Raw genomic sequence first — 23,292 nt, forward strand, 5'->3', positions numbered from 1 at the left:
GGGATATTACAAAGGTGCGGGCAAGTGAAGGGCAGAATGAACATTGAGAATGCTAGAGGGGTGAGTCCAAACAAGTGAATAGATCACGGGAAAATGAAGGCTTGAAGTAGTAAGCAGTGGTAGAACACGAAATGTCGGTGTTCTTTCTTTTACCACTGCTCGTAATTTCTACGATGAGGCAGTTTAAGGGTATATTGGATCGCTCATCAGCGCAAGTTTTTTTCTCGGCAAGTCATTCTAGTCTCGGGTGGTACGGAGGGCAAAAAAGCTGCCACACCGCAGCGGAGCGGGCTTTTGATAAAGTAACGGTGTTCTGATGGCTGCGTGATGTAGAAGATGCGCTAGAAATATTGCATGTGCGAAAAAAGTCACTGCCAAAACCCAGAAAGAAAAATAAGAGACGTCGCTTTTGAGGCAGTACAAAATGGGATGGTGATAACCGAGACGAGGCGATGTCGCGCACGTACTGTAAGTGCGTTTACGCGAGCATTTGACAACGCGAGTTTGCCACTTGCGGTGTGTTGACATATATACGTATAAGGATGTGTATACAGACAGCTGACTCAGTAACGTTCATTCTTGAACACCTTGAAGGGGCAGCGCAAGACGACGAAGACAAAAGGCAGGAAACACACAGAACAGCGCTGAACTCACAACTAACTTTATTATAAGGCGTACAAAAGCTTCCGTACTACAACCCATACCCACATGCTCTCCCATCGATGGCGTCATTATCAGTGCGCAGGCAGAAACGCAAGACCCTGTAATCTAATGCTACACTATGAGGCTGTTTATAAATTCAAATTCACTATCATACAAATTTAATGATGGCATGCTTACACAAAGCGATCATTTTGTCCTGCTGTAGTAGGCCTCAATATCCTTAATAAAAAGCTATCTCACCTCTAGAACACAGTACACAACAATAAATGGAGCTAGTTCCGAAATTCAGTACATTAAGTACGGCGTGCCGCAAGGATCCGTCTTGGGGCCTGTATTATTTTTACTCTATATTAATGATATTGTCAATATTCAAGGCTGTTCCAATATTATATTATACGCGGATGATACTAACGTGTTTTTCTCAGGAAGGGAAATAGGAAATCTTTTTGAGCAAGCTAACATCTGGTTACAGCAACTAAGCTTGTGGCTAAATGCGAATAAACTCCAATTAAACATAACTAAAACTAAGTATCTAGTGTTTAAATCAAAAGGAACAATAATCCACCCTCACCTAACACTCCAATTTCAGAAGGTCAACCTCGAACAGGCACCAACAGCCAGATTTTTAGGAATTACATTCCATGAAAATATGTCCTGGTCACCGCACGTAGATGTTCTTAGAAAAAATATTGCTCGTGCTGTCGGTGTGCTAAATAGGTTGCGATATTTGCTACCGATAAATGTGAAGCGTAATGTTTACAACGCGCTTATACATTCTCGATTAACTTATTGTTTTCTAGTTTGGTCAACCACTACACAAACTAACCTAAAATCAATTCAAACACTCCAAAACCGCGCACTGCGCGCGATAGGTAACTTAGAACGTACTGATACCACTAAACCATACTATAACAAATTTAAAATATTAACAGTATCAAAACTTCACACTTACAAATTATTCCTCCAAATTTCACGGCAATTCTGGGAAGACAAATGTTCCTTCCAAAGTAAATACTATGGCGAAACGACAAGCTATAACCTCAGAAAAACTCTGATAGGAAAACCACGTTGCAGAACACAATACGGAGAACAAAAACTAGCAGTTCAACTTCCTAACCTTCTAAACAACTACCCCTTGGTATTGGACCTGCTAAATTCTGGAATTTCAAAGCAAAACTTTAAGAAAACGGTAAAAGAATTGTTACTATCTGAAGACTAATAGAAATGTTCAACTTCAGGTATAGAAAATTTTGTACATGTTTCTTGTTGTTGTTTTTAGAAAACTGTGTAAACTTTAACCTTCCAGCTACAGGTATGAAAAATTTCGTAGATGCTTCTTTTTTTTCCTGTTGTTGTTGTGCTTCAATTTTTTTAGAAAACTGTATAAACTTTAACATTTTTTTCTTTCTTCTTACGCGAATTGTGTACTCAAGTGTTGAAAATGTGTACTATAATTTCATGTGTGACATCCTGAAAGCCTGCCACTGCCATGTTGCTGCCAATGTACGGGTGGCACGGCCTAGTCAGGCAAATGTTTGCCTTTAGCCGTGTCCCCTAAGACAATCTGTTCATTGTCTTAAATAAATCAATAAAGAAAGAAAGAAAGAAATAATCTCTTTCGTAGTCTGATTGCTATGCGCGGAAAGTATTGTGGTGTCTTCATATATGGTAGTATACACCCATGCTCAGAGCAATGCCGCGTGACATGTGAGTAGGCATTACCCGTTAGTGAGCCCTACATGCTCTGACACCTAATGTTGTTGTACTACATAAGTTTTATGTGCGCCTTTTAATAAAGCTAGTTGTCTGTTCAGCGCTGTCCTGTGTGTTTCCTGCCTTTTGCCTTCGTTGTCTGGCGCTGCCCCTTCAAGATGTTCAACGAGTACCAACTCGCCCAAATGTCGATTCTTGAACGTTCCTTCTGACAAGTGTTCCATGTTTTATATTCATCCCACGAGAAACCTGACACTACACACAAAGAAATCCGTCTTTCAGTGTTGCGCACAGCACTGCAATACCTTGAACGCATGGCTATGCTCGTTTCCTGTTTACTAGCTGTCACTCCTTAAATTCGGTTTCTTCGAGTGCCAAACCTTAATCCTTCGCAAAACTCGCTCCAAGTGGAATGTCTAACTGCCTTGCAACACGGACGGGGAGCTGCTGTACATGCTCCTGCACTATACCATCACTTAAAGGTGCTACCGCAGTGGTCAACTTGAAATTAAACAGGTGTCGGGCTTGCAACATCTGGCTTGCAAGAGAAAAATCGAGAACTTGGACTTAGCCAATGTCACCGAGATTTTTTTTCTCAATGTGCTTTTGTAGTGAGTGGCCGAGCGACTGAAGATCTATTAGTAATTTGCATAATTGCTACGTCAATTGGGAGAGCATAATATAACTTGGAGGGCATCTTGAAATGTGGCAGCAAAATGTGCAAATCATGTGCGCCTTATTTGTTAAAATTGCATGTACGCATCGCAAGATCGCCATATTGATGTATGTACTTATATCAACAGATAATCTTGCTTGTAATATTCATACCTTCCAAGAATTGGCTGTGATGTTTTTCTACGTTCATAATCCTAACGTAAAACCCGTGACTATTGTATGTGCAGTCGCTTCTCAGACGAGTTCCTTCAATACAGATTCGTACGTGGAACCGGAAGTAACACTCTTAAGTTCTTGCTCTCTTGATTGTGCCTGCTGCAATCTACAGTGGCTTATAAGTGGCCGCAGTCAGTGGATCACGCCTGTAGCTGAACAAGTCATAGTTGAACAAATCATGGTCAATTGCAAAGTTCGCGGTATCCTTCAGTCACACGCATCATCATCAGTCCGACCGTTTCCTGCATAATGCTCCCGCATAACGTTGCATATTGTCCTGTGTATCTTTCCGCAATATAACTCTCGCGGGTAAGGCAAATGGGAGAAGCGCTGAATCGAACTCATATAGGTATTCAAATTCTTCGCGTAGAAATAACTCAACAACCAAGTATGTACACAGGGCAGCTTCGGGTGCGTAATTTTCTAGGTATAAGTATGAACTGACGAGCTGAGCTGTTTGAGTTCGCTATACCTGATTTTCTTTTCTCTCTTTCAGTATAAACCGGACCTTTACAAGCAAGATCCGATAACACATTTTGTTAAGGCGATGTTCAGCGGAGCTAATGCGTCCAAGAGCGAACTCAAAACCAAGCAGCCACGTCCTATGTAAGTTTAATGCTTCTCAAGTCGTCATAGTTTGCGGTCGTAGCACAACGTTCCGGTAGCGAGTGTAGTTTCTCTTCTTACTAGCGAATTTTAGATTAGCGGAAGCAAATGAATGGTGTTCCTCTTGCGTACCCAAGCCACTTGGGTCCTAACAAAACCATCTGAGAAGTTTGGTCCCTGGCAAAGAAAGATGCCTTCGACCCCTAATATAAAGCTTTCTATTATATGCTCTCTGTTCAGTACACTCTAAAGACAGATTACATCAGTTGGGGCCTTTGTCCCACAACAATAACACTGATCTACCTTGCGAGGTTTTTCTTTCTATACCAATGTGCACGTGGTACCCCCAGGTCACCATGGAGGAAGGAAAACGGAGGGAGCATACCGGCAACGCGATTGAAGCCAAACCTGGTGGCCCAACACGTGATACCACGCCACGCTTGGTTTTAATGTTCCCGCTCTGCAGGCAGAGCCACGGCAGGACAGGTGAACAAGCACACCGAATAAAACCTACTGGCGTAGCTACTGGGAACCAGACGTTTCAGCAAATCTCTATTCTTGCTCCGTGATCTCGACGCAAGCGGTCGCGTGTGGTTTCACGGAGTGTTCACATGCCAAAGCTGGCTGCACGACATAATGCTCCCTCCTTTATTTTGCCTCCCTCCACGCTGGTCACCAACGGGAGGAGCGGTATCAGCGTGGCATAGTATTCTTGTTGGGAAATTAGCGAGCGCCGTCGTTTTTAGCAAAGGAAATGCAAACACGCAAAATACGATTGTTGTTGCTCACAAAACTGAGCAACTTGCATTGATAGCGTTGAGCAATCGCCTAGAATGTTCATGTTCAGTGCTTTGAGCTCTTGTTGATATACGGCTAGGTTCTGGAAAAAATTGCGCGCGTCTATCGAGCCATGTAGAATGGGTATTTAGCGTTCATTGTCGGCCGTTCTCGGTGCTCGGGCGAGCGTCGCTCGGCGCCGGGTTCGTAGGAGTAGAATGAAATGTTGTATCCACCAATAGCTGTGCTTCGTTCTGTCCTGAAGTAGTCGTCTTGCTAGCGACGTTAGCAGTTGTACTTTGGTCGCGCTATTGGCAGGAGGCGTATTGTTCGCTCCGAAGAAGAACGTGCCCTGAAGGGCCGGCAACAAGAGCAGAAGCGCTAATGGGCTGACGGTTTGGGCCCATCGAGTAGCTGTTCCCTCACGGACCTAGAACAGCGTGCCCGCCTAGATAGTCGGCGGCAGCAACAACGGGATTATGTACGCCGACGGCGGGCCAAAAGAACCGACGACGAGCGGGCTGCTTACGCCAAACGAATGCGGTGCGCCCGCCAGGTCCCAGAGTACCAGGAGGCCGAGAACGTCCGCCGCCGACGTGGCTACAATCCAGCCGAACGTTTCCCAGGAACCTCATAATCTTCCGAAGCTCAACATCGTGGAGGAGCGACTAGTCGCGCCTCGCCTGACATGCCCTGACTAGTCGCCCCGACTGCCAGGATTTATCCTAACCACCTGGGTTCTTCCACGTCAAACCCATGCATAGTACACGACCGTTTTTGCAATTCGCCTTCACCCAAATGCGGCCCCCTAAAGAAAAAAGCCAATGTACAACGTAGCGAGCAGGGGAAGCCGTATATGGGGCAAACTAGCCACTGCTTCATTTATCGTGCATATAGAATATGAGCTTTCCATAAGAACCGACGGTATTGCGCATTTGCCTGCACATTGTATATTTTGCATGTACACTTCGTGGCTTTAGAGGATCAGGGTTCCGAGGACAATCGAGAATGACAGTGCCACAGAGCTGATGGAACCGGTTTTATTGCCTCGAGATGAAGCGATATGTATTAGCGAAACTTCTCTCTTTGTTGTTTACCATGCATGGCATGCTGTGGTGATATAATCATCATACTCCTATTGCAATAGATTTGCTTGTTTGTGCATGTGTAGTAAGCGCCTTGTATGGATGCCCCTGACAGAAAGAAAAATTTGTTGAAAGTTTGGGCTTGTCCGTGTCAACACCTCTCGTCTTTGCCTGTCTTTGGCACAGCGCATCCCTGCTTTGTTTTCGGCTTAACTTTCCGTCCTTCAACCCCCACGTCCCTCTCCCCCACGCACCCACTGGGGCCTGGTCAGTGCTATCAATCAAGCGCTCAGATAGCTGCTTGCTGCTGTGTCGAATTGGCTGCGCTCGCAGGCACACGGGAATGCGGCGGGGTCACTATTGTCCGTCTTGTCTCCCTCCGTCGCTGCCGCGCAATAAACGCGGTCGGTCCTGCGGGGGAGAGGGTGGCGTTTACACCGTTCTCTTCGTTCTCCCTTTCCTCGTACGATTTGCTTCTATGCATAGCTGAGTGCACCGACTGAGTGGCGAGAGTGCTTGCAGTCTTGTCCGTTCTTGTCAGCGCACTGCTGTCGTGAAAAAAGTGCTCCTTTGCGGTCTTCATTCCCACTGAGAAGCCTACATCTTGAAATACGCAGCAGAGGGGCCACGGATTTTTGTGAGTTTTAAAATTAATTATAGCCAAAGGAACAAGTTGAAGAAAGTCGGCACTGGTGGCCACCGTCTTTCATGTGGTATGAACTCGTATACCGAGAAGCGTCAATCTTACAATGGTGAGTGCATTTCTTTCGCGCATCAGTTTTATAAGGAGCCACAAGGAGTGAATTAGAGAACGGAGCATTAAGTTGTTTCTATTAAAAGCAAGGTACTCAAGTATCCTGAAATTTAGCCTATTTTAAAAACAGGATCTTGCCTTTAAAATTACGTCCAGCTACTGAAGTTTTTTTTCTTTTCGCTTTAATTACATGATTTCTGTGTGTATTACTGTTGAAGTTCTAACATTTCTCATAGTTTCGCCGCGTCCTTAATGTTGCTTTTTTTCCATTCATGCTCAGCCCTGCATCAGTTTGGGACGGCGCAAAGAACAGTGTGTGTTGGTGATTACAACGTTGTATTGAGTTTCCCTGCTATAATCTTGGGGCATTGATGTGCGGATTATATGTATAGGCTGACTAGAAATTTAAAGCAGTTTTCTGTGTAGAGTGGTTACATTTGAAATGGCATAATACGTATTTTTCAATACCATTTATTTAAATGAGTACATTTTCATATAACCGCTAGATCGTTGTCAAGTTCCCTGTAGTGGAGGAACGCAATTATTTCAGGAATAAGCAGGCAATCTAAAATGAAATGGTGGTCTTCACTGCTGGAAAATGCTGCTATCGCAGTAAATGAGTGCACAGCCGAAAGAGCCATTGAAATATGCTGTCTTATTTATTTCTTGCACGCGGAAATTTACGTGCTGATAAATTGCTCATGTAGATGCATCAACTTTTACTGAGCAGCAAAGCTGTGAGCTGAATTGACAATTATTTTGTGATGGTTTAGGACGAATGCTATAAACACGGTATATATCTTAATGAAACAGCCCTGGTTAATGTAGAGTGCCTGTATTTACCTAGCTCCTTTTAATCACAGCCTTTGACTAGTGCCTAGAGTAGAACACGGGTAAATCTGTTTGTGCATTTCACCTAAATTCCAGGATCTTGATTTTATCATGCCATGCACGCTGCCTGATCTTGCTAGTAATGCCGAGAAACCGCGCTTCTTATCACTGTTCTAGGTCAAGCATAATCTCCAGCAAGCACACAGGCCGTATTTTTTTCTTTCAGTATAATGAACTACTATTTTTGCTAGGGCTTCCTGACGTAACTTCTCGGATTTAACATAAAAATTTTGCACGAAGGCCGCATTGTGTCTAGAGTATCTGAAACTAGGCTTTTTGTGCTGTAGTAGGTTTTGATGCAATTCTTTAATTAGAAAGTGCTACGCTGACTAGGTGTCAGGTGTAAACAAGGCGGACGGATCCTGCACATATTAAGTTTGTATTCTAAACATTCTCTGTTACACCTTCTACGAAATATCTCGTATATGTTGAAATCTTAAGGAGTGTTACCTCACAAATCACTTGCAGCAATATCTCTTGGCTCGCCCCTTCGAACTCTCTGCTCAAACTTCTTGCTGTATGGCCATTTATCAACATGAAAACACTGCCACATACCTTGGTCATACCAACATCTCTGATAATGTTTCTTTTTATTTTCCCGTGCAAGCATCTCCTCCAGGTGAGGGTGAAGTAAGGAAATGATACCAAATTCAGCGAAACCACCACGTTATCGTGGTCCTCGGGGGCCTGACCAGCCCACCGACATCCAAGCACTGATCAGCCTGCCTACCAGCGTTAGCTCCCTGCCCTGAAAGCAGTGGCCAGCCCACCGTCCTTGTCACCTTGCCTAATTCCTATCCTCATGGTCCTGCCTTATCCACCACCATCCACATAGCTTCAAGAAAACTGGCTCTTTGGCGCCTGCCTGTAAATAAACTTTTTGAACCTAACCGAGGGTCACCCATTTAGGTCCACGGAAAATGCGTGTTTGTGCAAATTTATTCGTAAATAAACTGTCATAAAAGTTAATTACAGCATTCTTTTATTATTATTTGAATGTATAGAGGACTTCTGCTTCTTGACATAACATCTTTCGGTCGAGCTTTCCTAGCTACTACTGAGGCAGAGAGTGTGGGGACAATTGCTATCAAAATATGACGCTAGCAAAAGGTTCGCGGTAAAAATGGCTGCATATTCTAGAGCCAGCGTATTTACAATATTCGTCATGCAAAGAACATTGGCTCAAAACTGGGATTAATAATGGCAGCGATATGGCTCAACACTGGTACTAAGCTAGCAGCACAATGGCTGCTGCATTGGCATAATATTCGTCCAATCTTTAATTCTGGGCCAACACTGGATTGGTTTGCGCTTTGCCAATATGCTAACATTGGTTGAGGATTGGTACCAATTTCTGCCAGAAATGGGCCAAGCTTGGACCATTGCTGGTGTGCTGCCTGGGATATATATATATATATATGTGAGGCGTTACCTTGGGTTTAACGGGCAGCGCATCGTTTCGAGTCTTCGAGTATAGCGGGTACTCGGCAAGTATCTTGTCGTTGAGACGACCGAAACGTACGGATGCCACGTGAGGTGAGGTTGGAGTGCCGGTCAAATACATCGAGGGATGTGGCGTTATCCTTTGAGCGCCGATCGCGAACACTCACATCTAGGTTGAAATGGCTGAGGAAGTCTGCTCCCAGTATGGCAAAACTGACGTCAGCGATCATAAACACCCATCTGTACAAGCGCCGGAGTCCAATGTCTAACGTTATTGAGCGAACGTCGTACGACGCGATGGCAGTGTTGTTCACTGCGTGGACCGGGGGTGTGAGCGTTGCCGCGCTGGCGATCGGCGGCCGTAGCAGGTATGCTGGACAGCTCGGCTCTGGTGTCGACTATGAGGTGAATGCTGGTGATGCAGTCGACTACGAAAAATAGACGGCTTGCGCGAGGGCCGATATCGCATGTCGCCGTTAGCGACTGGCCGGCGCATTTTCCGTTCACGAAAAGCGCTCGAGGAAGCGACTTGTTCGCGAAACCGACGGTAGTATCAGCACAACTGGCGCGGTGAGTTCCTAGGGGCTCTGCGACGCTGTGAAGGCGAATGGTTGCGCCGAAGTTGGTCACCAATGATGCCACCCGTCGTCAGCTTGTCCAGTGCACTGGCAAGGAGGTCGACTGTTTCCGCCAGGTGCGAGAGTCGGTATCCTGGCTCAGAGACTCAGTGCTCTGAGCTCTGCTCAGTGCCACAGACGAGCAGTCGCATATGCGATCAGCGAGTGCAGCCAGCTGATCGAGACTCGTCTCGTCGGAACCCACGAGCACCATGCATGCAGGCTGTGAGAGGCCCCGCAAGAATAGCTCGCGCAAAATTGGAAGCTGGCTCTCGTTTGCGTAGTGACCACCCAGCAAGTGACGCAACCGGTGCAGGAGTTGTGACGGTCGTTGGTCCCCGAGTTCTCCGGAGAGGAGCTGTTGGAGCCTACTCTGTTGCGATGGCCCGAGGCGTTGCAGGACCGTGTATTTTAGGCCGTCGTATGCTGTGGCCGAAGGCGTACCTGCTAGTAAGTCGTCTATGGCATAGGCGAAGTCTGACGGTAGCGCGGCGACGATGTGCAGGTATTTTGCTGTCTGTGAAGTGATGCGCCAAAGTTGAAAACGGGACTGTACTTGCATGAACCAAATTCGAAGATTGTTGGGCCAAAACCTGGGAAGCTTAAGCTCGGCGGCGATGACAGGAGACGTAATCGTAGCTTCGTCTCTGTCAGCAGGAGTAGGTGCAGCGTCGTCTGTGGCTAGTGTTCGAATAAAAAAAAAACATACATTTCTTGGGTCGCCACTTGTAGGGAGCACTGTTTAGCGGAGGCAAATAATATAGGCGTTTTGACAGGTTGAGAACGGAGAGTCGACTAGCTTTATTCTAAAGTAAAAGGTTTGGCGAATGGCTGTGGTGCCGCCCCCGTCAGGCGAGCAGGGGGCAGTGACGCCAATGTGGAGGCGCGGAAAACGAGGCAAACTGGTTTCGCGCTGGACGGGGAACACGAATAGACGATGGTCGCTTTAAATATAATAAAATTCGGAAAGCTAAATCCGTGTATGTAACCTCGTTTCAATAAACTTAATCTTACGTCATGTTCTTTCTCTTTGTTTACTAATAGTAGAAGCTAAATTAGACAGAAATACAGTTTCTCCGACCTAAATCGCCAACATAAGGCTGAGAACGTGTGTCTTTATTGCAACAATAAAACTTTTTGTGGAGATTGTTCCTTCTTCCTGTAACAATATCGTTGCTGTTACCATGTGCGCAAGGAATTTGTAGAATATTGTTTCTTTACATCCGACAACTATTATGCGTTGTGATTGATTTTGTGTACTTTCCCAATAATTCATTTATAGCATTTAAGCAAGACAAATACTCGTAGAAAACAGGTACTTAAACAGGCAAACAATGGGCAACCAAGGTATGCGTCATTCTGAAGCTTGAGTCTTCCTTTAGGTGCGGAGGGTTCCTTTGTTCGCCTAATGTTTACAATTTTTATTGCATTTTGTATATGCTGTTGCTTCCTGGTTTACAGGGAGGTGAGGCTAGTCCACCAGCAGTTAAGATATGTTCCCTCTATTCCAACCGCTTCTCTACGTATATGTTATTACGTGGTTGTGGTGGTGAATTCGTCAACGCCTAGAGTCACTGTAGCTGTTTCCTCGCTTATATGATTTGAAATCCTTACGTGTCCGCTGTTAGATATGCTGGGAGACCAAAAGCTTATTTCATATGTTCTGTTTCCTTTGACAGGATTCCAGTCGTTTCCAACTTTGAATTTGCCGCAAGCTACAACCCAGACCAGAACTCCCTGTGTGCGTATGAAAGATGCGAGCGTTGACTGGCGGGCGGTTTGCCTGACGAGTGTTCTCATTTTTCAGATGCGCCGATGGGCCTGTTCGGGCAAATACTTTACGCCAAAACTATGGAGGAAAAGTGAGTACCCTGTTCTTTATTTGACTGTAGAAAGTGATCACTTGCACGTGCAAGCATATAGGTGTTTAAAAAGAGGTATTCGAAGTTATTTTATTGCGATCGCAATCATACGGACACTCCAGAAAAACGTCCACCGACATTGTCGACGTCGCCCTGAGGTTCTGTAAAAAGTCCAAGTATGACAAGATGGCGACCGAGCGGCGTTTGCTGTAGGGCCGAGGGAAATCGTGAGAGTGTGAGCCGTGAAAGGTAATGGCTCGATGTATCGTCTTCTCGCGCGCGCAGTGGAGGGGAAGGGGGGGGGGGGTTATCACGTGTCCCTTGTACTGAAACCGCGGCTGCGCTCGGCGTGGCCACGCGCGCACTTTTTTTGGTGTAATTTCCGGTGGGTGCAAAGGGGGCGACAAGAGATAGCTGATGGTTTTATGTGTGCTGTGTTCTGGCCCGCCTAGCTCGCAAAAACGCTAGAGACAGGACAAATGGGAATGCACTGACCGTGGCTGCCTCACTTCATCCCGCTCTCATCGTAACAGTAAATGTTGGTGCTCGTGGAGTGAGATCTGTTCGGGTTTGACAGTACGTACGTGACAACATACTTGTGAATTTCATCAGTAAGTCAGTGTTTGCTGCAATATCCACGACATACGAAACTACGAACCTTGCTTCGTGTAGTTGTCGCAGCTTCGCACGAAACATGAAAATTGATAGTGATGCCAAAGTATTAGACAACTACACGCAGCAAGGTTAGTAGTTTCACCGGCTGTGAAAGTTCCAGTAAATATTCGTGTAATAAATACATTTTCAAGCACGCGCGCTGTCACGCGCGCACAGCCAAACATGAACGGATCGCACTGGACGACTGCAAACATTTGCTCTACAATAAGGGCGGCATGAAGCGCGTTGGCCTCGCTTCAGTGCGTGTCTGACAATCGAGATTATGCGACTCGCAAGTCAAATTGAGCGCGAAGGCAGCGCACATGAAGCAACCAGACATCTCAGCTCAACCTACGTTCCCACCCGTCACCGATTACCTCCATTCTACGCCTCGTGGCCCGTGTATACGCGCTCGGCCTAAGCCGTGTACAGCCGCGGTTGGGGCAGAGGGGGAGGCCACCGCTCACCTCATCGCTCCCCCACACTAGCGCACGTTTGCTCATGTTGCCGCGCTCTCGTCACCACATCGCTTCACCGCATCCGGACTAGCGCACTCTTCATCAAGTAACCTCTAACATTGGGTGTGCGGGTCGACGGTGCGCATGACGCTATCATATTTCTCGGCTATCCTTCGAACACGTTTCCTCACACACACACTGCAAACGGCGCGCGTGCATGATTTGATATCACTTCATTTGGACTTTTGAAGAACTTCATGGCGACGGCGAAAATAGATCTGAAGTGTGAATATAATTGCTATCATATAGAAGTATATAAATATGCGATATTTAAGCGACGTGCTCGCAATGGAGATATAATTCTAACATGACTCCAGACAGTAATTAGGCAAGTGTAGTCTAAAACATGATACCAATTAACATTTCTCGTTCATTAGGCGGCAGAAATGCACAACGTTTGCTACTTGGATAATCGGTCATGACCACAAGATATGTCGCGTTCGAGCTTGCTTTACGATCAATCAGCTGGCCTTTTTGGTAAAAAAAGAGAAGGCTAACTTTTATTGCTTCCAGTTTTTTTATTGCCTACAGTGATTTTAAAATGTAAAACGTAAGCCTTTATGAGATAAGCAGTGCGGATTAAATCGCTTAATTATCGCTCGATGGCGTCGTTTGCCTTCCTATACTGCGCAAGAGTACTATTTGATCTTGCGACCACTTTTTGCATCGTGGCTAGGGTAAATCTGGGTCAGATTGGTTCTTACAAATACTCAAAGCCAGTTGGTGTAATCTGCAACTTCCGCGGATCTGCCGTGGTTTGGTGGTTAGAACGTACGGCTCGCTAATGATAATTTACGTTTTTCAGGGGTGTTGTTTTAGGTGACTTTACATAGGCAAGTTCTTATGCGGTGAAGCTAACATTAAACAATAATTGAAGGTCCAGTAGTCTCAAGGTAACCTTTAATTCGCCGCGCTGTTTAAAAATAACTTCATCGTCATCCTCATTTTTCGGCAGCGACTACTTCCCCTACTCTGGCGGCTAACACCTTGGTTGGGAATATGAATCTTTCGTTAGCTTTAAGTTTTCGTTTCATTGCTTCAGCAAAGATTTGTTGCTTCTTGTTTCTCTGATGTTATACATCCCAACCATTTCCTGGATTCTTCCACTTAAGTAACGCTTTGTACGTGCTTGTGAATGTGCAGTGTTTGGCTTCGGCCTTCGCACTCCTCCAAGTGAGAAATCTTCCACGGAAGATTTCTGAGTCACTGAGTCACGAATCACTGAGTCGCGAGTCATGAAACTCACGCATGCATGCTTGCTGCCATTATGGACTCTAGAGGTTGTTCTTACAGGTGCTCTATATTGAAGGACAGCACTACAGACTACTACATCAACAACCTTCCCTTTGCAAACGGGGACGAACGCTGGGAAAAAATTGCAACAAATGATTGCGGACCTTAACCAAGAAAGTGCCGAAGTAGGGCTGAAGGTTAATATGCAGAAGACAATGATAATGTGCAACAGCCTATCAAGGAAAAAGGAATTTGTGATCGACAGTAAGCGCCTTGAATATGTTCAGGACTACGTTTATTTAGGTCAATCGTTCACCGAGGACCCTGATCATGAAAAGAAAGTCTAAATAGAAATAAAAATACACTGGGGCGTTTGGAGCAAATATCAAATAATGACAGGGAACCTACCGCTATCGTTGAGAAGTGTATAAGGATCGCATTGTACCGGTACTAACATATAAAGTAGAAACCTCGAGGTTAACAAAAAAGCGTGAGAAAAAATTAAAGATCACTAAAGCAAGCGATGGAATGAAAAGTGTTACGCCTAACTTAAAAGACAGGAAGACAGTGGTGTGGATCAGAAAGCAAATGGGTGTAGCGGTAGTTGGCATCAAGAGGAGAAATTGGAGCTGGGCAGGCCACGTAATTCGTAGGGTACACAATGGCTGGTCCATTAGAAAAACAAAGCGGGTGCCAAGGAAAGAGGCGCTGCCAAGAATGACAGAAAATGAGGTGAGGTGACGAAATTAGAATGCTTGTAGGCATAACTTGGATTCAGCTAGCGCAAGACGACTGTAATTGCGAATCGCTGGGCGAGGCCTTCATCCTGCGGTGGGCATTAAATTGGTTGACGAAGATGAAGATGACTATATACTATATAAGACACGTGTATAGGTCTTACATATTATAAATGTCCTGTAACAATCTAATGCAAATTGATTTTTTTTCAGAGTCGTGATTACAGATGCTTTGTCTATACAATTAAATCCAAGCTAATTAAGAGCTCAACAACAGCCATCGGTGCCTTGTGATGAGTTGCATTCGTGTTTAGTAGTCGTGCTTACCTTTTTGTTACAGGATATTTTACATGTTCAAAGCTCTTCCCGACATAATTCGGGAGATGTCTAAGGTGTTCATGAAACGCAGTGAGTGCTTTTTACTTCCAATCTTTCTCGTTCTATATATTCTAATTAAGCTTTGTAACAATAGATTTTCTTTGTGTTCATATTGACGGCTGCGATAGATACACCCCTCTTCTATTCGTACGTCTTGCTTCTAGGAAAGAATGTAACGTAAAAGCTTGTTTGAAGCACATCGTACCATCTTGCTATTGGTTGAGAAATCACTCGGCCTGGAAGCGTAGTCAATTCCCCGAATGCTATCGTTGATCTCTATTTTTGGAATAATCGATCATGCGACGCCGCTGGTAAGCAGTTTACCGTAACGCGAGCTGCCCAACTACACAGCCAGCCCTTCTAAATCCGTATGTCCGTGTCGTTGTAGTATTGCGGGTCGTTTGCCGTAGCCCTCCGGCTCGAGCTGTAGTGTGCTGCAGAATGCTTCACAGGCCGCGTAGAGATGGGCGGATGGGAGGACCGTGCCGCTATCGCTGTTGCCACTGTTGCCTCATTGCAGCTTCCATCGTCGGTGGTACTACTAATGTGAACCAATCACCCCGATTGTAAGCCAAACAATACCTGTAGATACGTGTATGAGCGGAAGCACCGTGCTTTGCATTTTCCAGGGCAATGGAACACCATGCATTATTGCTGTAATTCTCACAAATATCACCGAATGGCTGAGAAATATTCCGAAACTACTCAAAAAATAAAAAAAAAAAACCTTCAAGAGTAGTTTGATGCAACTGCGTTCGTTTTGTGTATCTATCCATGTGCCCACTATAGCTGCCGCTGATCACTGATCCTTGCCTGAAGATATTTAGGCGAGCCTATCAGATGCGTAGAACATCAAAATTATTGTTTGCAATTTTATAAGCTAACTGCACATTTCTTCACCTGCGTTATACTTGGGGGGATATTCAGGGCTTGCAATTCTCTAAGAAAGCTTTCCAGGTGTTGCAACCATTACCTGCTGTAGCCAGTGTGGCTGCGCAGGTAATGGTTCTCCGAGTCATAGTCAGATATTTTGCCGATTGTTTTTGCGAGTACAGGTTTGGATATACATAGAACAATAACATATGAGGCGGATCGGTGAAGGCGTGTAGCAAGCACAATCAAGCAATAACGTCTTGTCAGTGCCTCACAATTTCGCTAAACTGGTGCCATGTATATCGCGGGCAGGCCGCGACACCAGTAAGCATTTGGCGGGTAGCGTGTCCGACTTGCAATTGCATTCGAGTTCTTTTTTCGTTTTTGTTGTTCTTTCCGCGTGGGGTGGGCGCCCCAACATCCGCGTTTAGATCAACAATACAACAGCGTATCGCATCTTCATAAACTTTCACACAGACCGTTCAGCAAGTTTTTTTTTTTTTTTTCACGACTGCCCAAAAAACACCCGCAAGAGAGATTCGCACACAAGCAGACTCCTAAGAATATACGGGCGATTCAGAGAGCAAGTCCTGCGGCTCCCTGGAAGTTTCTTATTTTCTCAGTATGCGTGTGCTGTGAACCGTTGCAAAGTTGCTCAAGCTTGAACACTTGCAAACATACGTCCACTGGGACATTATAGAGCGAAAATTATTGCAGCGTAGAGCTCATGGAAAATCTGGGTTGCGAAAATGGTGTACTAACAGATATTGTGACAGGATATTATGCCTTCATTTTTTAAGCTGTGGTTCGCCATAAACAGTACAGTTATTACGCCAGATTTTGCTCATTACCTGTCCCAGCTTAACGGGGCTTAGGACGCATGAAGTCGTGAAGTAATTGCCCTTTCAGCCTCATAGTTCTGCGGATACCCGCAAAGTGGAGAGAAGTAATTATTTAAGGGAAAATGAGAATCCACCCAATCGAAGCGAGGCTTTTCTTACGAGGGACCCGTATCGGTTTACTCTGTAGCGATTGCTACAGTTGTATGTTTGTCCCATTTTTCCCTTAAATAACTGCTCTTTCGTTAGTCTGCTGTCACTGTACGTTATGAAAACAGTAAAAGTGCTTTGCCAGGCACACACTCTAGAAACTGTCAACTACTCGTAATCTTGAGCCCTAGTTGTTTGCCATGCGTTCAGGCGAAACGTCCCTAAACATGCAAGGTTTCTTGTAGCTTCAGTATACAACTACGGCCCAGTGAAACTGTAAGACATGTACACGCTTAGAATTGTTGCTCAAGCATGGCATGCTATAGTTTTCTATCTATGTTTCTATTGACCAGGACTATCTGCAGCCTTATTGTTTAGATTATTAGTCGTAGCAGTCATCTGGAACACAATTCACCAAGTTTTTCTTTCGTAATTACTTTAGCCATTGACTGATAGACTTCACTAATAGTATGCCCAGCATCGGAATTCGCTGGAATTATTTTTTTACGAGTCATTCTTGCGTAAAATAACGCTGTCATGCTGTACCTGCCCTATAGCTGGACATATTATTAGCGAAGGCGCGCGGCCTAATGGCGAGCAACCCTTACAAACAAAAATTTAATGAATTCGGCCCCAGATTCTAACGCAGAAGAAAAAGGGGGAGGGATAACGTCCAACAGTACTTTCAAAAAGGTGCATGGAACTGCGCAGTCTCTAAAGAGATTGCTTAGAAACTCATCGGATGGCAGTGTAGTATGTGTCTACACTGCCTTTCGCAAGGCAACCCTTTGAGACCACAAAAGCTTGCCCCGCACTAACGTTTCTTGCAGGTTTCTTGTCCGCCGGTAAGTTGTCCTGGGGCAAGACTACGGAAGCCAAATACGCAGACGTGGAAAGATGCATGTTCGATTTCTACAAGGACACGGTCAGCGATTTAACGTTCCAGGTACCTACGTCCACTTGGACTAAAAGCTCTTGGCACCCCAAACGCGTATCATTAATGTCGCCGTCAAAGAAGGGATAAACAGCCTGCACATTCCGCCCTGCTAATTGCCGTATTTAGAATAAATACGGACACTAGATAGAAGCACTTAACAATCTTGGACTGATAAAGTATTCTCGGAAACTTCTGTTCTTATTAACTTCAGTGCAAGAAGATGATTATGAGAAACAAAGAAGAAAAAAGAACACGGCTTAATTTCCTGAATTTCGTGCGCCGATAACTAAGCGCCGTTACTTCAGCGTGACGGCACAGATTACAGAGTAATATTCATGCAGTCGGCCTGCTGTTAGTAGTAACAGGTTTAAAGGCTTGCTATGTTCAGCATATGGCTCCTTTAGAATTCAAGAGACTTCATTATTGCCAATAAATTAAGTGAATGAGGCATGTCAAGAGGGCAAAAAAATCCATCGTGTCACGCTCAGCTAATACGGGAACTTCACGGTGGTGTCACAACAAGCTAGTCGTTTTTGTTTTTCGCATTTCTGTGGCTTAACATGCTTACTCTCGCGGGGAAAAGTGACTCAAGTTTTTCCAAGTATGTTACGAGCATAATGGATTATTAAACCTCTGCATAATGTTTACGGTGCAGCTGTTAGAACCTCTCCGGGTTTCTCTTGACGTCCGCAGCTTCACCGAGCTGGGGGAGAGAGAGCTGAGAGAGAGTGAAAGCAGAGTATGACAATAGCATCGCATAGCAAAGCAACGCGCCGAGGGTGGGTGGAGCCTAGGGGGGAGCGGCGCGGCGGGGACACAGGTAGTGTGACTTCATTGCTCTCCGATAAAAACCCGCACGCTCGCTTCGGCGGTCCTCTTTCTCGCAGTGGCAAAAAATTATGCGTGGCTCTGCTATTGAAAACACCAGAAACCAGCGGAGCTGGGGGAAGCCCAGCAAAAGTTAGGCTAAGTGTGGGGTTTGGCACTACTTTACTGGCCTTCCTCGAGTTCAGAGCCACGGCGCGTGTCTCACACATGACGAGGCCATGCGCTACTCCCTCCCCCTCCCCCCCCCCGTTTTCTGTTCATACGTAGTTTCATATCGTGAACGCCCTGCTACAAGTACATGCACCACTCTCTGGCATTTAAGATGAACGTCGCATAGATATTTTCCAGAGCGTAAGGATAGGACACGTTCGTAACCGCACTGCTGAAAATAATAAACAAAAGGTGCCGCACCATTATATTCCAGTTGCTGATGGGGCCCCATCGAGAACAGTTACAACGCTGTTGCGAGGCAGCAGTGGCATAGGCGGAGCACGGTTTTCGCTGCCAAACGTCGATGGGTCTAAGCGAACCGGAACTGAAATCCACAACCGATACTCTCTGTGCTTTTCACACTGTGAAACCGCTCTAACAACAAACACAACGGGAAGAAACAATAGCAGGGTGCGCCGACCCTCAACTAAGCTTTGCTAGAAACAAATATTCAGCCTATAGTTACGACATGCCTGTGGAGTAACTTTACATGACACCTTTTATTGGCGCGGGCTAGAATAAATGCAGGTATTCCATGTGCATAAACAGCTTTCTTCATCACCCCCCTCCCATCCAAAAATATAAGTTGGAAGTCGGAGCACCGTCTTGGCTGCTTCTTTCGTTTGCGTTCGTCATTAGCTCTGCTTCATCCTGTCAACGAACCGACGCGATCACCAGGCTGTCCTTACTTGTTTGTCGATTAGTTTACGCCATGTCCATGAACTCTGGATTGTCCAAGGCACATACCGACAAGAAGGCAGGCATGAATGACACCAGCGCGAACTCTCTTAGCAAGTATATTTATTTAAATGCAAGGTTTTTAAAACAAATTCCATCAATCGCCATGTGGTACAAAATGGTTCGGGTGTGTCACGGGCAAAGCTCCCGTATTACAAGTTCCAGTTCGTTTTCACTCCACGTGCCGTCTTATCCAGCCGAAACAAGCAAAAGGAGCGAAATAGTAAAGCCGCGCTGCCTTCTTTCCTATACAAAACAAAAGCTGTTTGTAGGTTTCTTTAAATGCATTTGTTTATTGCAAAAAAGAGGGAAGGAAGCATTCAAAGTGCTTCTGATGAAACGTGCGGGAAGCATTTATAATCTGTAAGTAAACTTCGATATTAAAACATACTAAAAGCAATAGGGAGCTCTCTCAAAGTATCAAAATTATAGGCAACGTCAGCGTGATCTGCTTGAAAAAAAAAACCGTGCACAGCAATGTCAATTGGTGCTTACTGCGAAGTCATACGTCTTTTACTTATCGCCGACTCACTAATCGAGGCGTTGGACAGGTACATCATTATATTCATATTTTGTTACTAAGCAACTTCAAAGACCTGAAGGCAAATATTTAATATGGCGACGTCTTTAATTTTCGGTATTTAAGTCAGTAGGGGTCTAACGCATGTCCACTGGGTAGATGTGTTGGTTCTGCTTAACTGCTTTAGAGGTACTCGTCTAGGGGCGAAGTACAATGCTGTTTTACTTCTCATAAAGTTGTTTTTCTCACTGCGCGATAAAACATTCCGGAACAGCAAGCTCGTTCTTCATATTTCAGCGGCGAAGATTTGGAAATCGATGGCTAGAAACAAATTCTTACAAGGTGAACATTTTTACGAGGTACGAGGCATATGCTTATATATATATATATATATATATATATATATATATATATATATATATATATATATATATATATATATATATATATATATATATATATATATATATATATATGTGTGTGTGTGTGTGTGTGTGTGTGTGTGTGTGTGTGTGTGTGTGTGTGTGTGTGTGTGTGTGTAGATTTGGTACAGTGCAGCTTTATTTTCTAAATACAACAAGTGTAACTAAAATTGGTTGTGTCAATCTCTAATGACAGCGTGCCTGCGTTCTTACCCGTGTATGTCGTCAGAGAAATGGGAGCTGGTCGGGACGTAAGAATGAACTGCTAAAGGTCTTTTAAGTCTAAGTAGCACGAAACTGACAGTGAACAAAGTTGCCAGATCAACAAAATGACTACCATGCTTCGCACAAACCCATGTGCCGTACGTTTCTGCCACCTATGATAACATGCGCCTGCATTGTCGACAATTTGCAAAATAGGTTTCCTCACTTCGCAGGTTGCGGAGAGGTCTATGGAAGACTTACTGGAATCCCTGTTGGTTGAAGCGGTGATGTTCCGTCCGCTGCAAGAGGTGCGGTACAATCGATGAGTGTCTGCTCTATTGATCTATTTTTTCTTCAAGAACTAATAACTGGTGTTTCTTGCATCTCCAGCCCCATTTATAGTGATGAAGTTCAGTAAAATCAGTTATATGGTCAGTTATATGGTCAGTATTGTTAAATTTGACCTGACCTGTGATACTGCCGAGCGTATACGCATAACAAGATTGCTAATTTCAATATCAGTTACACATATCTAAATATATTAATGTGAGCAGCATGGAGCTACATATTCAGGGAAGCGAATCGTGCATTAAGCGAACGGATAACATATTGATCACTGGCATTCTGAAATTAAAATTCCGAATCTGGTGCATGATCTTGCCTAAATTAAATTTCAGCAATTCGTTATCTTTCTTATTAGTCATTTCTGCGTGTCGCTATTTCTTTTATTGCTTCGATGAAAAGAATGGTTTCTTTCTTTTGTAACACCTCTTGTTTACGTAATTTCATATTTGCAAGTCGCGTTCTCAGTCTTCCTTTTCCATCTGCAGCATACGTCGGCCCAAATGTATCGTTTGGTTTACATGTGCTATTACCTGGAGCGCCGACAGCTTCTCACGCCAAAGCTCATCGCTTCGCGAGGTTGTTTCGTACACTATCCCGATGTATTCCGTCCTTGTCATTGATATTCATGCTAACAAAATTGGTGAAGTCGCGCTCGCACAACGTCTATCAAGAGCACATAAGGGTTCAGTTTAAAAAAAGGAAAAAGTTTATTTCTATGCCACTAATATGAAGTTGTTATTCTTTTTAATCATTCCGTACCTACGTACTTCTAGAGCAACACTTACTCCTCGTGAGACCTGTTTACAACTGAACATTTAGATCTATAAATATTTCTTTTTATATTTTTCAAATAAAACATGGATCTAAAGCCATTGACAGTTCAGTTGGCGCAGTACAACGCAGTTCATTCATGCACCACCTCAGGAACTGTAATTTGTTCCCGAACAGGTTATTGTCTACGGGTTACAAATAACGTGTCATTTCTACGTCAGAAAAGTCGCCTATACCCGGTTCTACAGAGTGTTTTTGATGGGAAAAAGCCCGGACTATTCCACGACGTCATCAATGTATTGCATTGCAGCAACTGTCGGTCATTATACGTTGTCCCCGCTTCTGGGAAATCTATTTTACATCGCCTTGCCTCCACGTGGCGATCATTGCCCTCTGCTTTTTCTTCGAAGTGCGGTGGCTGCCTGACTAGGCCAGCCACCCTGTTCTCCGCTTAACCGAGCTCCCAACAACTGGCGACCAAGGACACTTACGTTTCTTTTTTTTTTTGAACACTTGCCGTGCACGACGCTGCTCCTACTCCTGCTGACAGAGACGCCATGAGTAGATTTCCTTTCGTCGCCGCAGAGCTCTAGCTTCCCACTTTAGGCCCAAGAATCCTCGAGTTTGGTTTATGCAAGTAGAAGCCCGTTTTCAACTCCCGCGCAGCGCTTCACAGACAGTAAGGTACCTGCACGTCATTGCCGCGCTACCCCCTGACATCCCCGACTTGCTAGCGGGAATGCATTCGGCCCACAGGACACGACGACTTGAAACGCGTGGTCCCGCAGCGTCTCGAGCCATCGCAACAGAGTAGGCTCCAACAGCTCCTCTCCGAGGAACTCGGTGACCAACGACAATCCCAACTACTGCAGTGGTTACATCAGTTACTGGGTGAGCACACCGCAAATGCGAGCCAGCTTTCAATTTTGCGCGAGCTGTTCTTGCGGTCGCTCCCACAGTCCACACGCATAATGCTGGCGTGTTCCGACGAGGCGAGTCTCGATCGGCTAGCTGCCCTCGCTGACCGATTGTGCGACTGCTCGTCTGCAGCACAGCTACTTGTCATCGCTCCGAGAGTGTCAGCGCCAGAAGACCAACCAGGAGGAAACAGCGGACTTCCTTGCCAGTGCACTGGAGACGTTGAGGACGGATGGCAACATTGGTGACCAACTTCAACACTAGCAATCGCCTTCAGTCTCGCAGCGCACCTAGAGACTCGCCGCGGCAGTTGTGCGGGTACCATCGTCGCTCTCACCAACAAGCTGGTCGCTGCACCCATCCCTGTTCGTGGACAGGAAACGGACAGGCCATTCGCTAACGGCAACATGGGACATGGGTTCTCGCGCAAGCCGCCTATGCTTCCTTGTCGACCGCATCACCGGCACCCGCCTCCTCGTCCATACCGAAGCCGAGATGTCTATGGTTACCGCCACGGCCGCAGATAGCAAGTCCACACCCATGCCCACGCAGTGAACAACACTGCCATCGCGTCCTATGGAGTCCCGTCATTAACACTAAACATCAGACTCCAGTGCTTGTAGAGATGCTTGTTTATAATCGCTGATGTCAGCTTTGCCATACTGGGAACGGACTTCCTCGGCCATTTCAGCCTAGACGTGAGTGTTCGCGTTCG

The 23,292-nt window shown here is 45.3% G+C and overlaps 1 protein-coding gene across 1 annotated transcript in view; it reads left to right on the forward strand.

Moving 5' to 3' along the window:
• LOC142570711 (uncharacterized) overlaps positions 1 to 23,292 on the forward strand; it is a 69,936-nt gene that overhangs the window by 12,923 nt on the left and 33,721 nt on the right. Inside the window, exons 4-9 of the mRNA XM_075679057.1 lie at positions 3,764 to 3,873; positions 11,120 to 11,181; positions 11,248 to 11,302; positions 14,785 to 14,852; positions 17,515 to 17,630; positions 20,777 to 20,851. Of these exons, the coding sequence (XP_075535172.1) occupies positions 3,764 to 3,873; positions 11,120 to 11,181; positions 11,248 to 11,302; positions 14,785 to 14,852; positions 17,515 to 17,630; positions 20,777 to 20,851 (486 nt within the window). The remainder of the gene's footprint in view (positions 1 to 3,763; positions 3,874 to 11,119; positions 11,182 to 11,247; positions 11,303 to 14,784; positions 14,853 to 17,514; positions 17,631 to 20,776; positions 20,852 to 23,292) is intronic.

Source organism: Dermacentor variabilis, chromosome 2 (genome assembly GCF_050947875.1).
Source record: "Dermacentor variabilis isolate Ectoservices chromosome 2, ASM5094787v1, whole genome shotgun sequence".
Lineage (NCBI taxonomy): Eukaryota > Metazoa > Arthropoda > Arachnida > Ixodida > Ixodidae > Dermacentor > Dermacentor variabilis.